The sequence below is a fragment of the Hyaena hyaena genome, unplaced genomic scaffold, assembly GCF_003009895.1.
Source record: "Hyaena hyaena isolate Hyena2069 unplaced genomic scaffold, ASM300989v1 scaffold_9, whole genome shotgun sequence".
In the NCBI taxonomy this organism is placed as follows: Eukaryota; Metazoa; Chordata; class Mammalia; order Carnivora; family Hyaenidae; genus Hyaena; species Hyaena hyaena.
Genome location: NW_024080641.1, coordinates 1,287,286 through 1,303,649, shown reverse-complemented (window position 1 = coordinate 1,303,649; position 16,364 = coordinate 1,287,286). Strand labels below are relative to the sequence as shown.

The 16,364-nt window shown below is 54.2% G+C and overlaps 1 protein-coding gene across 2 annotated transcripts in view; it reads left to right on the top strand.

Annotated features, from left to right (window-relative positions):
* The first annotated feature begins 2,940 nt into the window (after positions 1-2,940).
* Positions 2,941-16,364, top strand: part of AP2A1 (adaptor related protein complex 2 subunit alpha 1) — a 32,607-nt gene continuing 19,183 nt past the window's right edge. For both annotated transcript variants that reach the window (XM_039250229.1, XM_039250222.1), the window contains exons 1-4: positions 2,941-3,142; positions 15,369-15,437; positions 15,604-15,746; positions 16,116-16,309. In XM_039250229.1, coding sequence (XP_039106160.1) covers positions 3,076-3,142; positions 15,369-15,437; positions 15,604-15,746; positions 16,116-16,309 — 473 coding nt within the window. In that variant the 5' untranslated portion in view covers positions 2,941-3,075. The remainder of the gene's footprint in view (positions 3,143-15,368; positions 15,438-15,603; positions 15,747-16,115; positions 16,310-16,364) is intronic.

The following is a 16,364-nucleotide window of genomic DNA, read 5'->3' as shown; positions in this document are numbered from 1 at the left end:
TCTCTCTCTCTCTCTCTGCCCCTTTCCCACTTGCACATGTGCACTCTCTCTCAAAATAAAAACAAAGACTTAGGAAAATTAGAATGGTAAATATGTTAAAATGATTGTATTTGGGTATGTTTGCTTAAATACAATCTATTATTAAAATTAATTTCACCTTTTTTTAAACTTTAAAAAATGTGGCTCGAGTAAATTTAAAATTATGTATGTGGCTCCCACTGTATTTCTATTTGTAAATACTGCTCTTATTCAACAGGGGTCATGAGTTCCTGTGATGGGGTATCCAGGTCTGCCCCCACACATGATCAAACAATCCCAGGTTTTCCAGAAGGTTCCATCGGCCTTCCCAGTCGGACTCCCTATTAGAATTCAGAATGCCTTTGCTTCAGGGCCATCTTGAAAATTAAGTTTTGGTTACTTCATGTGCTCTACCTGTATCAGGACCTAATTTCAGGACATCCTTCTCCCTGCACTGAGCCCAGAGTTAACTCCATCTGGCCTCTGGTGGCTCTGGGCAAAGGGTGGAAGGTGGTGGGTGAAAGTGAGGTGGAGAGTTGAGGCAGGGAAGACTCACTTAGACATACTTTTCCTGTTCTTGGGACTTTCCATGTTTCTCTTGCATCCCTCAAAAAGAGGACAAGTTTGAATCCCGTCACTAAAATGTATTTAAGAAAAAAAATTTTTTAATGTTTTATTTATTTCTGAGAGAGAGAGACAGCATGAGCAGGGGAGGGTCAGAGAGAGAGGGAGATACATAATCTGAAACAGGCTCCAGGCTCTGAGCTGGCTGTCAGCACAGAGCCTGACGCGGGGCTCGAACCCACAAACTGTGAGATCGTGACCTGAGCCGAAGTCAGACACTTAACCAACTGAGCCACCCAGGCGCCCCTAAAATGTATTTTTAAAGATATTCTCAGGGAGAAAGTGTTCTCTCCCCCCCCTTTTTTTTAAGTTCATTTATTTATTTTGAGGGGAGGAGGGGCAGCAAAAGGGAGGAAGAGAATTCCAAGCAGGCTCAGCACTGTTAGGCAGAGCTGGAGGCAGGCAGGGCTTGTGCACGTGAAGCGTAAGATCGTGATCTCCGCCGAAATCAAGAATCCAATGCCTAACCCACTGAGCTCCGCAGGTGCCCCAGAGAGAAAGTGTGTCTTCCCCACATCATGAGTGGCCTCCTTCAGCCCTTGCAATGCTTAACGTATCTTTCCATAAAAATGACTTTTTCCAACTCACATTCCTATTAGTTGTTCCTCGTTTTTTTTTTTTTTTAAGTTATTTTTGAGAGGAAGGGAGAGAGAGAGAGAGAGCAGGGAAGGAGCAGAGAGAGAGGGAGAGAGAGAGAATCTCAAGCAGGCTCCACACTGTCAGCGTGGAGTCCTATTCGGAGCAGGAACTCACAAGCTATGAGATCATGACCTGAGCCACAGTTGGATGCTTAACCAACTGAGCCACCCAGGCGCTGCCCCTAATTCTTCATCTGTTCTCTGTTCTTTAGGGGCAAATAGCACCCTAACCCATATTGGCCATAGACTCTCCCTGGCCTCTAAGAGAGCTGGGCATGTCCTTCCTCCTAGAATCCAGAATGATTTTCCCAAGCCCCATTCTTGGAAACCCAGTGGACCAATCCGTTAAGTCTGGAAGGCGGGCCTGGCTCTGGTCCTGGTCCCTGTCCCCTGGGGGTTCAGAGTGGAAGTTCACAGGACCCAGGACACTCCCTCAAGGCTCATTCCAAGAATTCCAGACTTCAGAGATTAGAAAAGTGTTGTGGAGTTCAGTTCCTGGAGGTGACAGGAATGGACTCTCCCCGTTCCCTGTGCCCCAAATTTCTTACTAGCCCAGAGCATTGTAGTCCTTCCCCAAAATGAGTCGATCACTGAGGGTCTTGCGGTGCTACGGGATGGTGGCTGGGCTAAACCAAGGAGATTCGTCTATTCCTTCCTTTGAACCAGCGTTCTTCAGTACTAGGTCCCATTCTTTCTCAGGAGGAGTTTGGTGGGAGATTCACAATGTGTGGAATGGCATTACGGTTGCAAAAAAAAAAAAAAAAAGGTATTGTATATGGGAAAGTGGTTAAAAAACAAAATGTAGTTTAAATCCCCTCAACTAGTCTGAGCTGTATGACCTTGGGCAAGTCACTCAACCTCTCTGGACCTCAGTTTTAACGTCTGCCTCATAGGACTAGACTTTAATTATTTCCCTCGTTCTGAGAAATTTGGTTTCGACATCTCGTCCGCTAGACAAGGGTGGAGAAGCAGGAGGGGGAGGGGAAGACTTCCTGGAAGAAGATTTAAGGAGTCGGGGGTGGAAGAGAGGAGAAAGGGAATCAGGGGGACGCTTGCGCAGTAAACACCTCACATTTTCTTGCCCCTCCCAACCACTTCTCTGCAGCAGGGAATTGCAGGCGGCGCTCCACCTATCCTAGTCCAGCCGAGTGACAACCCCCATTCTCTTTCCTTCTCTACCTATCATCGCCCTCCTCCCGCCCCCACAACCGCCACGTTGGGGGCGGGAATAGGACAGGCCTGGCGAATGCACGACGCCTGCGTGGGCGATCTACCCACTCATTGGTCGTAGTCAACGCCAGTCCCGCCTCCTCCGGCCCACTCCCCCGCCTTCCTTCATATCCAGCCCTCCCGTGGCCGGATCCAATCAGCATCGGACCCGGCCGCTCGGAGGGGGAGGTCGCACAGCACGCAACCGAACTCCGCCCGTCTCTCGGGCAACGCCTCTTCACCCCCTCCTTCCTGCGAACGGAAATAGCGGGCGGCTGGGCCAATCGTAGCAGCGTGCCTTTGTCCAGTGACCAATGAGAGAGGGAGAGGGGCGTGAGCCCGAGTCTGAGCGGCAGTAATCCGAGCCAATGGAAGACTGATAGCTCAGGACGACGGACGCGAGGGGAGGGGCCGGAGGCGGAGCCGCGGCCTGCCAGCCCGCCCGCCAGCCTGCGCGCCCGCCCTCCCCCCCGGCCGGCTAGGCTCCTCGGCGCTGCTTGGGGTCCTTTCCTCACGGTCCCCGCCTGCCAGCCCCCGCTGCGCTGTGCCCTGCCCGGCCAGGCCCGGAGCCGACACCACCGCCATCATGCCGGCCGTCTCCAAGGGCGATGGGATGCGGGGGCTCGCGGTGTTCATCTCCGACATCCGGAACTGTGAGAGCGCGGCTGGGGGACACTGGAGGGAGGGGGAGCGTGGAATTGAGGGACTCGGGGGTTACAGAGGGGCCCGGGCTTAGAAAGCTTGTGCAGTCGTAGAGGGAGAGAATAGAGAGGCCCCGGGGGGAACTTTAGGGTGGGGGGAATGGAGGGACTTAGGGTGTCATAGAGTGCCTCTTGAGGTGACGACGCGGAGTGGCTAGAGGCGTCCGGGAGGGTCTTAAAGGAGAGGGGGCTAGTAAGGTCCCAGGGCTGGGGACCCCAGAGGTGTTCTCTGGGAATGATAGAAAGGCTCGGGGAACCTATTAGCCACGGGGTTAGAGAAATTCCTGTTGTCGATAGAAAGGGAAGGAGGTGCACGAGTGGGGGGTACCCTGTGCGGCGATAGAGTGGGAGAAGGCCAGAGGGGACCGGGAAGACGTGAAACCCAGGGAGCATAATGGTGCCGGGCTTTGAGGACCTGAGCGAGGGGGTGTCATAGAGGGGAAGGGGCTAGGTAGGTCACTGAGGTTCCTGACTAGTGCACAGAGAGGGTCTGAGAGTAATAGAAAGTCCCAGAGGGTTGGGAAGGAGAGCTGGGAAGGTGGGGGACCATAGTGGGACCCTGGTGAGGGACAGGGGGCCTCCAGGATGGGGGATGGCTTAGGAGACATGGAGGGCAGTGGAGAGGGGGTCAGAAGGGTTACTAGGGGGAAAGGAGGGAGCAGGGAACGCAGAGGAGAGGTGCTGCAGGTGGAGGGTGTTGGTGGACCCTGAGACCGGAGGCTGGAGCCTGGAAAGAGGGGGACATTACAAAGTGGGGGCTTGGGGGGATGTGCCGGAACGGGGAGAGCCCAGAGCTCAAGGACGGGCCAGGGAGTTTTAGGCATTTGCGGGGAGGAGATCTGGAAAGCTAAGCACTGGGGGAAGCCTGGCTCTCCAGAGGTCAAGGGTCAGCGAGCAGGGCACTCCTGAATCTGCAGCCCTCTCCCGTCTGACCACATCAATATGGGGACAGTGATCACCAGCAGGAAGGATCTTCGTGACGACGAGAGGCCTGGTGCCGAGTCAGCTCCCAACTCCTGGGAGTGGGTGTTGTTGTCTGAACTGCCAAGAGCTTCTGAGGCTATATCTGCACGGGCTCTGGGGTCAGCCAGACCTAGGTCTGAGTTTGAGCACTGTCACTTCCAGGCCATGTGACCTTGAATGGGGGACTTCACCTCTTGATTTCCTCATCTGTCAGCGGGGGCTGCTGATCGCACCTTCCTGATGAGGTTGTGGTGATAATGTATGGGAGCCTGGCCTTTCGCACATTCCAGAAAGGTCTTGGCTCTTGTTTTGGTCATTTCAGTGGATGTGAAGAGTGGCCTCTGTGATTACTGTAGAACTTAGTAGGTATGAAAAGAGCTAGCACGTAGTAGGTGGACAAGAGGGGTGGAGGCTGTTGGGTGTCAGGTAGAGACATTAATCGTTGTTACAAAAGGAGGTGAGGGAGGAGGTGTTGTGGATTAGGTGGGGGGCAGCGTGGGGAGCAGGTGTGTGTGGCCTCTGATGCCTACCAGCCATGTGACCCTCGGCGACTCATTTAACCTCTCTAAGGCTCAGTTTCGTCTGCAAGCCCCATTGATAACGGCACCTTGCCTTCATTCATTCATTCATTCATTTGGCAGATGAGTTTTGATCACCCCTTTTTAACACTGTACCCGGGACTGGGCTCCAACAGTGAACAAGGGTCCCCGACTTGGGAGCACCCATGCCGTGAGGGAGACAGAAAATAAACACAGAGCTACAGTAAATGATACCAGGTCAAAGGGGGACTGGTACTGGGAAGAAAAGTGAGGAGGGGGAGGTGAGGAGGGACCGGAATTGAGCCGGTGCTTGGAGGTGACACATGAGTAGACTTTTGGGTGAAGTGCGGGAACGAGCCCTGCAGATTTTGGAGGAAAAAGGGGTCCAGGCATTGGAACAGTGTGTTCAAAGGTCCTGGGGTGGCTCCATGCTTGGTGTGTGTTCAGGTAAGAGCTGAAGGGGGAGAGGGCGGGAGATGAGGGCTGCCAGGGATTGCGAAGGGCTTTGCGGGCCTCCGAGGGCACTTTGGCCTTGCTCTGTGTGAAGCTAGAGCGACAGGAAGGTTTAGAGGCAGGAAGGACGCGAGCTGCTTGATGTTTTAAAATAATTCCTCTGCCACTGCGAAGAGAAGAGACTCAAGAGGTGGTGGCGGGAGCTGGGAGATAATGAGGGGGCTGCCGCCGGCATCCCGGTGAAAGAGGGTGTTGGCTTGACCCAGGGTGAGAAGTGGTTGGTTTTGGGGACGCTTTTTTGCAGCATTGGCAAAGGGATTGGATGATGGAGGTGAGGAAGGGAAGAGCAAACAGGCCCGTGTCACTGCAGGACCCCAGAAGGGGGAGACTCTGCCTCGGGGGCAGTGGAACTAATCGAGCCCGAAGGATCGGGGCTGGAAAGTCAGGGATTCCTCCGGTCCTTTGTCTTCTCATCAAGTAAATGGTGATTGGTTGGTTTGTTTCACACCTTACCGAGGGTGCTGGGGACGCAGTGGTGACTAGGACAGATCGGCCTGTGTCCCTGAGAATCTCCCAGCCCCATAAAGGAGACAGGCACTACATGAAATGGTAGCAGTCTTTCTCACAGACCCTTGTCCGTACATATTCATAGTAGGGCTCTTCACCGTAGCCCAGGAGTGGAAACAAACAGCCCAGATGTCCACCATCAGCTGCATGGATATACAAAAACGTGCTACCCCGCACGATGGAATATTATTAAGCCATCAAAAAGAATGATGCACGCTACAACATGGATGAGCCTTGGAAACCTCGTTCTAAATTCTTTTTTTTCTTCCTTATTTTGTTATTTTCTTTAATGTTTACTTTTGAGAGAGAGGTTGTGAGCAGATGAGGGGCAGAGAGAGGGAGACACAGGATCCAAAGCAGGCTTCTAGGCTCTGAGCTGCCAGCACAGAGCTCAACACGGGGCTCAAACTCCTGAGCCGCAAGATCATGACCTGAGCAGAAGTCGGACGTTTAAAGGACTGAGCCACCCAGGCGCCCCTTGAAAACTTAATTCTAAGTGAAAGAAGCCAGACACAGGAGGCCACACATATGATTTCATTTGTATGAGATGTCCAGACTAGGTGACGAAACGTTCTGGAAATAGATCTTGGTGATTGTTGCACAAGACTGTGGGTATACCAGAGACCCCTGAATTGGCCACTTTAGAAAGATGCAACTTTACGGTTGTGCGAATTGCATCTTAATTCTTTTTCTTTTAAGTGGAAAAAACCTGCAGCTGTCCTAAGTCCGTGAGAGAGAGAGCCATCGTGCTGGGAGGATGAAAGCTCTTTCTGGCTGAGGCGCTCAGACAATGTGGCATAGTTAGCCGGGCCAAAGGAGGCAGAGAAGAGCTGGGGAGGCACAGGGACAGCAGTGCAAAGGTCCTGGGGCCCAGGCGAGATGGAGCTAAGGCGTGTGTGGCTGGTGCACAGAGGGACGGGATGGGATCTGATTGGGCAGGTGGGCAGAGGCCCAGTCGGTGTCGGTCCTGAGAGCACCTGGGAGCATTTCAAGCAGGAGTGAGGGAGCCGGGGGCCTGAAGGATGTGGCTGGGCCAGGGCTCAGAGCTGAGTGGGTGGAGGAGGGGGAGGCGTGTTGAGCCATTCTGCTGGGGAATCTGAAGGGCAGAGTGGAGTTCTATGGGAAGGCTCTCGGAGGAGATGAAAGGCAGGCTTTGAGAAGGGAGGGCAAGGAAGGGCAAATTCTGCGATAAGAAGGGGAAAGGTTTGGGCTGGACCCAGCCTGAGGCTCCTTCCGGGCTGTCTTGAGCAGGAATCTGCCTCCCAGTCACTTAATCTGCCCGGGAGCTTCCCCCAGCCCATGCGGGGGCTACCCTTTCTCTAGGGCCCCAGCTGCCCCTAGGCCGGGGGAGAGTTTGTGAGGGAAGAGGGGGTGCTGCTGGGTTGTCACAGTGCCCTTACCTCCGTTATGGTGCCTCCTACTCTAAATTGTGACCCATTCCATTTGTGACATCGCCCCCAGCCCTGGAGCACAGGCCCCACTCTGATCCTTCCCTGGGTCCCCAGTTCTGCGCCCCGTGAGTGCCCGCTGTGACTCCCCACGGGCGTCCTGCGGGAGATATTTGCTAGTTGGATGAATAAGGCAATGAATGAATGAATGAATGAATGAGCCAACCAATCTTCACCAAGCACCAGTTGAGTGCCAGCCACTGCTCTAAGTGATGGGACTATAACAGTGAACAGAAGTCCCCTTTCTCATATCCTGTGGGAATATATAGCCCCATATTCTCATATTCTCATGCTCATATTCTAAAGGAACACGGATTGGCACGCAAATATGTAGCATTCAGGTGTATAGACAGGTAGCAGTGGCTGTTGGCAGGAAACCAAGCTGGGAAGGGCTATGGGGACAGGGTTAGAGATGGTGGTCTTATATAAGCTGGTCAGACAGTCTCTTGCTGCAAAGAAGACATTGGAGCAAAGAATCAAATTGGGTGGGTGAAGTAGGCCTGCATAAATCTGGAGAAGGAAGTTCTTGGCACAGCCTGTGCAAAGGCCCTGAGGCAGGACTGTGCTTGAAGTATAGGAGGAATTCAAGGAGGAGGAGGGGCAGGAAGAGGAAGAGGCCGCTGCTGGCAGGGAGGGAACTAGTGGATGTGGAGGGCCTGGACGATGACAGTGAGGACTTCACTTTCAGGCTGAGCCGTTTGGGAGCCGTGGAGGGATTTGGAGCAGAGAAGGAACAGGATCCCTCTGGCCACTCCGGAGAGACCTCACTTTGGTGGTTCTCCAACATCAGTGTGTCCCTGGGGCTCCCCCACCCTACCCCGGAGCCTGCGCTTTAAGGAACGGGCTTTGGGGGCTAGGGGTTTCCACCAGATGCTGGTGACAGACAGACGGTCCCAGGCCTGAGCCCCAGCCTCCCCCACTCCTGTGTGTCACCTGGCACCCTTGGTCCGCAATCTGCCTTCAGTGCCTTTCCTGTGTCGAGACTATTGTGAAGCCAGGGGATGCTCCCTAGGAGTGAAGCCACCACAAGTCCCCGGGGCTGAGGGCTGACCGATCAGTGTGTGCCCCCTTCACATGGCAGGCGCTGGCTCAGGGATGGTGTCTACAGGCGTGTTGTTTAGGGAGGGTGTTCCCCCCCGCCCCGGGGGGGGGGGGCAGCGATGACTTTAATAGCACCAACCACCATCTGACCCAGCGAGCAGCACATACAAGCATACATTTTCCAGTAGCCACATTAAGAAAGTAAAACCAGTGAAATTAATTTTAACGTCTACCAGAACGTTCGCCATATTGTTTGAGTGTGTAATCAATATTTTTCAAAAACATTCATGAGACAGTTTATGTTCCTTTCTCAGTTAGGCCGCAGTTTCACTGGAAATACTTGCTCTGTATCAAGAGTTCATACAACTTAGAGTTGAAAAAGTAGATTCACAAAGTACCTGAGTTGTTCCAAACATACGTTGCAGTAGCTGAATTGAGATTTGGGTTTTTTAATTTTTTAAAAATGTTTATTTATTTTGAGAGAGAGAGAGAGTGGGGGAGGGACAGGGAGAGAGGGAGAGGGAGAGAGAGAATCCCAGGCAGGCTTGGTGCTGTCAGCGCAGAGGTGGCCATGGGGCTTGAACCCATGAACCGTTAGATCATGACCGCAGCTGAAATCAAGAGTTGGGTGCTTAACGGACTGAGCCACCCAGGCGCCCTGAGATATTTTTTAAATTTTTATCTTTCAAAAAAATTTATCTATCCCTTTCTTTTTTTGAGACACAGAGCATGCGCATGCGCAAGTGAGCAGGAGGGAGGGGCAGAGGGAGAGAGACTCTCACGCAGGCTCCCTGCCCAGCACAGAGCCCAACACAGGGCTCTATCCCACAACCCTGGGTTCGTGACCTGAGCCGAAATCAAGAGTCGGATAGTCAACCGACTGAGCCACCCAGGCGCCCTGAGAATTGGTTTTTAATTTTAAAGTTAGGGAAAATAAGAATTTAATTTCTCAGTACCACCACCCACATTTCAGGTGCCTAGTGGCCTTCATGTGGCCCATAGCTCCCACATTGAACAGCGCAGGGTCAGCATGTTCTGGATTTTCTAGCCATCCAGAGGTAACATGCATCATCTTCCAGAACTCTCCTTGAGGACTCTGGGCTGGTGGGTCTACAGCACCGGGGAGCCTAGTCGAGAGGAACGTTGATTACCTTGTCTCTGGTCAGGGACTGGGCCCTGCCTGTTCCCTTCATCAAAGCATGTAAATCCCTCCAGGTTAGAGTCGGGGTTTGTTGGGGTGCCTTTGGTGGCAGGGACAGACCCACCCGAGGCTGCAGCTAGGTGCGCACACCGGAAGTCTCCCTCACCTCCCCGAACCAGCGGGACCCCCAAGGTAGGGCGGGTCCTGGCTCATCAGTTCCTGCCCCAGCGTGTAGCAAGGCCTCTTTTCCACCCACACGCCCCTCGCCACCGTGGCTGCAGGCAGAAGCGGGGCTTGCACCCTCCCCTGCCTCCCCAGCGCCCTCGGAGGACCCAGGAGAGACTGGGCGCTCTGGCCCTGCCTACCGAGCTGGCCTCCGGGCCTTTGCATGCTCTGGGCCTCCCGCCCTGAGCACGTTTCCCTGCATTTCCCCTTGGCCCATCGCCACTTCCTCTTTTTGATCCTCGAATGCCAGGAGCTGTGCACCTGGAAGACTCCTCCGCTGGTCTGCTCCCAGCCTCCCAGCCCCTGTCGCGTCTGCCCCGTCAAAGTACTCACTTGGCCCTGTTGGCCTCCTTTGCAGCCCAAGAGCTCTCCCAGAGCAGGGCACGTGTGACTCATCCCCAAGGCTGGCCCCGGGAGTGTTTGAGGGTAAGGAATCCCTTTACAATGCGCAGACCCACTTGCACGCCTCCCGTGATGGTGAGCTCATCCCCCCGCTGCTAAGTACCAGCAAATCCTTCCTTCCGTTAGCTCAGTGCTGGCACAGCTGCCGTGAGCCCCTGTCTCCTATGTGTTGCCCTCAGCAGCACCCACGCTCTGGGCACCCAGGCTGCTCCTGGCCTCCAGATCTTTGCAGTCTTGTGCCCTCTGCCGGGATGCCCTCCCTCCAGGGCCACAGCCCCTTCTCTGGAGACCTGATGCTTTTTTCTCTCTGCGAATTCTTTTTTTACAGCAAAGTGTATCAGTTGTGTGGGACAGTATCAAATAGCTGTGGACAATTAAAGACTGTTTACAGAAAAAATACAGACGCACATATGTATACTCTGTAAATGTTTTTTAAGTTGTCCCTATCTGCTTGCTACAGTCTTTTGCATAGCTGATTACTTCTCCATAAAAATATATTTAGGGACGTCTGAGTGGCTTAGTCGGTTGAGCGTTTGACTCTTGATTTTGTCTCAGGTCATGATCTCACAGTTTCGTGAGTTCGAGCCCCATGTTGGGCTCCGTGCTGATAGCACAGAGGCTGCTTGGGATTCTTTCTCCCTCTCTGCCCTTCCCCCGTGCATCCTCTGTCTGTCTGTCTCTCTTAGTAAATGAATAATCTCAAAAAATATATATGTATATGTAATTTAATATACAGATCTATTAATTTACATATGCACATGGATATACACGGAGCTAGCATATGTATAAAAAAGCCCACAGATTATACGTGTCAAGCTTGAGGAACTTTACCTGATGAACACAGCTGCAGAATGGGCCCCCAGATTCAGAAATGACATCCTCAGCTCCCTGGCACCCTCCTCATGAATGCTCCCAGCCCCGACCCCTCTCCAAGGATGACCCCGGCTCCATCATCCAATGCCATAGGTTAGTTTTGCCTGCCTCTCGAAGCTTTTTTTTTTCTTAAGTTTATTTATTTATTTCGAGAGAAGGAGACAGCACCAGTTGGGGAGGGGCAGAGAGAGAAGGAGAGAGAAGATCCCAAGCAGGCTTGGCGCTGTCAGCACAGAGCCCGATGTGGGGCTCAAACTCACGAACCCTGAGATCGTGACCAAAACCAAGAGTCAGATGCTTAGCCCACTGAGCCACCTGGGCACCCTCGAAGGTTTTAATAGAGGTTTAAACAAGGCCCAGAGCGTTCTCTAGCCGCAAATTCAATGGATGTTCAAATGTCCATCTGTCTGCCATGAAGTTTAAGTAGGCACTTTGTAATATATGGTCCATTTATAAAACGGGATTGTTTTCCGGTGCCTACGGAACAGTTTTAAGGCAAGCACTTCAAACGGTTGTGGCCGCCCTCAGGGACAGAATAGGGCTCGCCTCGCACCCTTGCTGGGCGCCCTCCCCTCCCCCGCCGCCACCCTCACCTGTCCCCTCGTCACCCGTGAGCTGCCCCTGAGCCCTGCTCACCTTTCACTGCCCTCCTCAAATGTCCCCTCCTCGTGGCAGCGCCCCCAGGGCCCCAGGCGGCCTCCATCGCTGCCATCTCACTCAGCTGTGGGGACAGGGCTCACTGATTGCCTGTGCCCTGTCAGGCCCGGAGACCCGGGGGGACAATCCGAAGGGCAAGGTCCGCGTGGGTCCTGGGTGCCCAGCGTCACCGCCCCACTCAGGCCTGGCCGTGGGGCTCAGGAACCTTGTAATTAATACATGAAGGATCAGATGGCCTCTGGGGCCACACAGGCCGATTCAGGCTTGTCACTGAAGAACTGGCCCTTCCTCGCCTGGGTCCCAGAGACCCTGTCCCGCTGTCATCCCCAGGCCCTCCATCCCCTTCCTGAGGGCAGAGAGTGGGTCACTCTGCACTTCTTAAGTTTTCTTTTTTAATGTTTATTCTTAAGAGAGAGAGAGACTCTCTTCATGAGCTGGGAAGGGACAGAGAGAGGGAGAGGGAGAGGGAGACACAATTCGAAGCAGGCTCCAGGCTCCAAGTGCTCAGCACAGAACCTGACCTGGTGCTCGAACTCACAAACCGTGCAGTCATGACCTAAGCTGAAATCAGACATTTAACCCACTGAGCCACCCAAGCGCCCCAACATGCACTTCGTAAGGCCCTTAGTCATGTCTTCCTGCCTTTTCTGAGCTCGGCACTTGGTAGCCTCCTGGAAGTCGGAGCTGCTACCCAGAAGTGGCGGCTCCTGTGGTCTGGGGGGAGAGGGGCAGACCCCGACACCCACAGCGTGGGCTCTGCTGGAGGGGACACAAGCCGTGTGCGAGCCCAGAGGCGGCCCTGGAACAGCTCTGTCCCACTGACAGGGTATGAGCCACACATGTGGTTTCCACTTTGCCTGTAGCCATGTTTTTTTGTAAAAGGAGAAAGAAACTGACAAGCTTAACTTTAATAATATGTTTACATAATCTGAATCACCAAATATTGTCATTTCAGCATGTTTAGCCTGAGTTTTTTTTCCCCCCTAAGGATTTATTTTTGAGGGGCGCCTGGGTGGCCCAGTCAGTTGAGCAACCGACTCTTGGTTTTGGCTCAGGTCATGATCTCACAGGCTTGTGAGTTCGAGCCCCGCATCAGGCTCTGTGCTCACAGTGTGGATCTTGCTTGGGATTCTCTCCCTTCCCCCCTTCCCCACTTGCATCTCTCTCTGTCTCAAAAAAATTTTTTTTTATTTTTGAGAAGTGGGGGCAGAAAGCAAAGGGGACAGGATCTGGAGTGGGCTCTGTGCTGACAGCAGGACTCAAGCTCACACACCGCGAGACCACGACCCGAGCCAGAGTCAGACGCTCAACTGACTGAGCCACCCAGGCACCCCAATATTTTTTTTTAATTTTTAAAATGTTTTATTATTTTTTTAATGTTTTATTTTTTTTATTTCTATGAGAGAGAGAGCTAGAGAGACAGCGTGAGCAGGGGAGGGTCAGAGAGAGAGGGAGTCACAGACTCCGAAACAGTCTCCAGGTTCTGAGCTGGCAGTCAGCACAGAGCCCGACGCGGGGCTCGAACCCACGAACCACGAGATCATGACCTAAGCGAAAGTTGGACGCTTAACTGACTAAGCCACCCAGGCGCCCCAAAATGTTTTATTTATTTTTGAGAGAGAGAGAAACAGAGTGTGAACGGGGGAGGGGCAGAGAGAGAGAGAGACACAAATTGGAAGGAGGCTCCAGGCTCTGAGCTGTCAGCACTGAGCCCGACGCAGGGCTGGAACCCACAAACTGCGAGATCATGACCTGAGCTGAAGTTGGACACTTAACTTACTGAGCCACCCAGGCGCCCCAGTATTTTAAAATTTTCAATGAAATATTTTACAGTCACTCCCCCTGCCCCCTCCCTCCCCCCCAGTCTTCTAGATCCAGTGTGTCTTTGCCACTTAAACCCCATCTCACTTTGGAACGGCCACATTTTAGGTGCTCAAGAGCTGCCTGCCTGGGATTTGCTGTATTGGACAGTGCAGCTCAGGGGCTGCTAATTGGGGGGCTTCCTAGAGTAGGCGATAGCTGCAGTGAAGCTTGTGGGAGCTCCCCTGGAAGTTGGGAGTAGGATGTGAGGCAAGATTTCTAAAGACAAGGAGAGTTCATACCCTTACTTGTTCATTCATTCGCTCCGTCATTCATTCATTGCACACTGGAGCCTCCTGGGAGGCTGGCCACATGCTGAGGGATGTGGATGACACAGCCACAGGTCTGAGCGGGCCACTGCTCTTCGGATGACCAGACATTTATTAAGCACTTGCTGTATGCCAGGCACTGTTCCAAAAGCTCCCTTGTGATGCTCAGAATCTGAAGTGGGAGCCAAGGTTAGACAGTAAATATAAATAAAACAGTTCCGTGGTGTGAAATTTGCCAGGGAAGACTTTGTTTAATGGTGGAAACAAGTGTAAGGCATTGGCTGTTTTTTTTTTGTTTTTTGTTTTTTCAAATGTATGTATTTATTTTGAGAGACAGGAAGAGAGAGAATCCCAAGCAGGCTCCGCACTGTCAGCACAGAGCCCTCCACGGGGCTTAGACTCTGGAACCGTGAGATCATGACCTGAGCCAAAATCAAGAGTTGGCTGACTGAGCCACCTAGGTGCCCCAAGGCACTGTCTTTAAAGAGCTGGTCAGGACAGGCCTCTTTGAGGAGGTGACGAGCTGAGACCCACCTGACAAGGAGGTGACTGGAGAGACGGGCCGGGCAGAGGGCAGAGGGCACAGCGCACAGCCCCTGCGAGAGGAGGGACTGTGGGAGGCCATGGGGTGGGACACACAGGAAGGTGGTGACGGGTGGCCGGGGCAGGCAGGGCCAGGGGGCTTGGTCGCCATGGGGTGGAGTCGCCCCAGCAGGAGGCAGGGAGGCCAGAAAGGAGGCTGCTGCAGTGATTTGGGTCTGGCTGAGGGGGTCGTGGTGGCAGGCCCGCTGTGCTGTAGGCCAAGCCGAAGGGACGAGGCGATGGCTAGAGTGAAATGCAAGCTTCTGAGTTTTTCTCTGGACGAGATGGTGAAGTCTGGCTCTAGTGGGACTGGGGGATGTGGGGGGCGGGGACGCGGGGAGGGATGCAGCAGGCGGCGAGGGTAGCGGAGAGACCGAGAGACCGGGGCTTTGGGGAGCGCAGGGAGCGCAGGACCTGGCTTGTGGGGTCAGGGAGAGCCTCTAGACTCACCCCTTGCGTGGATCTTATCAGAAGAGTAGGAATATGGCAGACGAGGTGGGGAGGGCTCGGCAGCCGGGAGATGGAGGAAGTGGGTCCAAGGGCCGACAGGATGTGAGGAGGGCCAGGCAGGGAGTGGACGAGCTCAGCACCCACAAGTCTGCCCTTGTGACCGGGAGGCAGCGGGACCTTCATGACATTGGGAACCTGCGGGAGGAGCAGGTCGTCAGGAGATGCCGAGCTCCGTGGGGATGGGGTAGTGGGGAGAGTCCTTGCGGACAGTTAGAAGGCAGCCGAGCTCTCCGTTCATTTACTCACGCGTTCATTCATTCATCACGTGTTTCTTGCCAGGCCAGTTCTGGGGGCTGGTGGTGGAGGTGTAACCGGGGCTGTGGGTGGAGATGGGAGCTCCCAGGGTGAGTACAGTTCAGGGGCCACAGTGAGAGGAGGAAGGAGGAAGCAAGTCAGGGATCACCCCAAGTTGTGTGCCAGGCTTCTCCTCCGGCTTGTAAAGACCAGTGAGCTAGGATTCTCACCTCTGTGAAGCTCCCAGCTAGAGATGGGACCCAGGCCTAACCTCAGCCCCAGGGTCCAAGGCCCCAGGGTGGAGAGGGTGTGCCCTTCCAGCAGGAAGGCGCCTTCACCTTGCCGAGGAAAAGTGAAGATAAGGAGCCCAACTCTCTGGGACCCTCGTCACCTGCTCTGCCCTCTCCTCCCCAGGTAAGAGCAAGGAGGCCGAGATTAAGAGAATCAACAAGGAACTAGCCAATATCCGCTCCAAGTTCAAAGGTAGGCTGGTGGCCTGGACTCCTAGGGCTGGGAAAGGAGGGAGCTGGAGGCCTGGAGGCCTGGAGGCCTGGGTCTGAGGGAGGAAGGGGCTGGGAGCTGGGATACTTGGGAGTTGTAGGCATAATCCTTCCTCATTCTGTCTCCCCTTTCCTCCTCCTGGCCCTAGGGGACAAAGCCTTGGACGGCTACAGTAAGAAAAAATATGTGTGTAAACTGCTGTTCATCTTCCTACTTGGGCATGACATTGACTTTGGTCACATGGAAGCCGTGAACCTGCTCAGCTCCAACAAGTACACGGAGAAGCAAATAGTGAGTCTGTGGGGAGGGGCTGGGAGCCTGGACTCCTGGGTCTGAGGGAGGAGGGGCTGGGGGCCAGGACCCCTGGGTCTGAGGGAGGAGGTGGCTGGGGGTCAGGACTCCTAGGTCTGAGGGAGGAGGAGCTGGGGGCCTGGACTCCTGGGTCTGAGGGAGGAGGGGCTGGGGGCCTGGACTCCTGGGTCTGAGGGAGGAGGGGCTGGGGGCCTGGACTCCTGGGTCTGAGGGAGGAGGGGCTGGGGGTCAGGACTCCTGGGTCTGAGGGAGGAGGGAGCTAGAAGTACAGACCCCAGGGTGGGAGGATTGGGGTCTAGGACCAATTAGCCACAACGTTCTCAGCCCCCCACCTCCTTCCTCACCCAGGGTTACCTGTTCATCTCGGTCCTGGTGAACTCAAACTCCGAGCTGATCCGGCTCATCAACAACGCCATCAAGAACGACCTGGCCAGCCGCAACCCGACCTTCATGTGCCTGGCCCTGCACTGCATCGCCAACGTGGGCAGCCGTGAGATGGGCGAGGCATTTGCTGCTGACATCCCGCGCATCCTGGTGGCCGGGTGAGGCGCTGGGGATCCGGGCGGGGTGGGGTTTGGGATGGAATGGAAAAGGTCC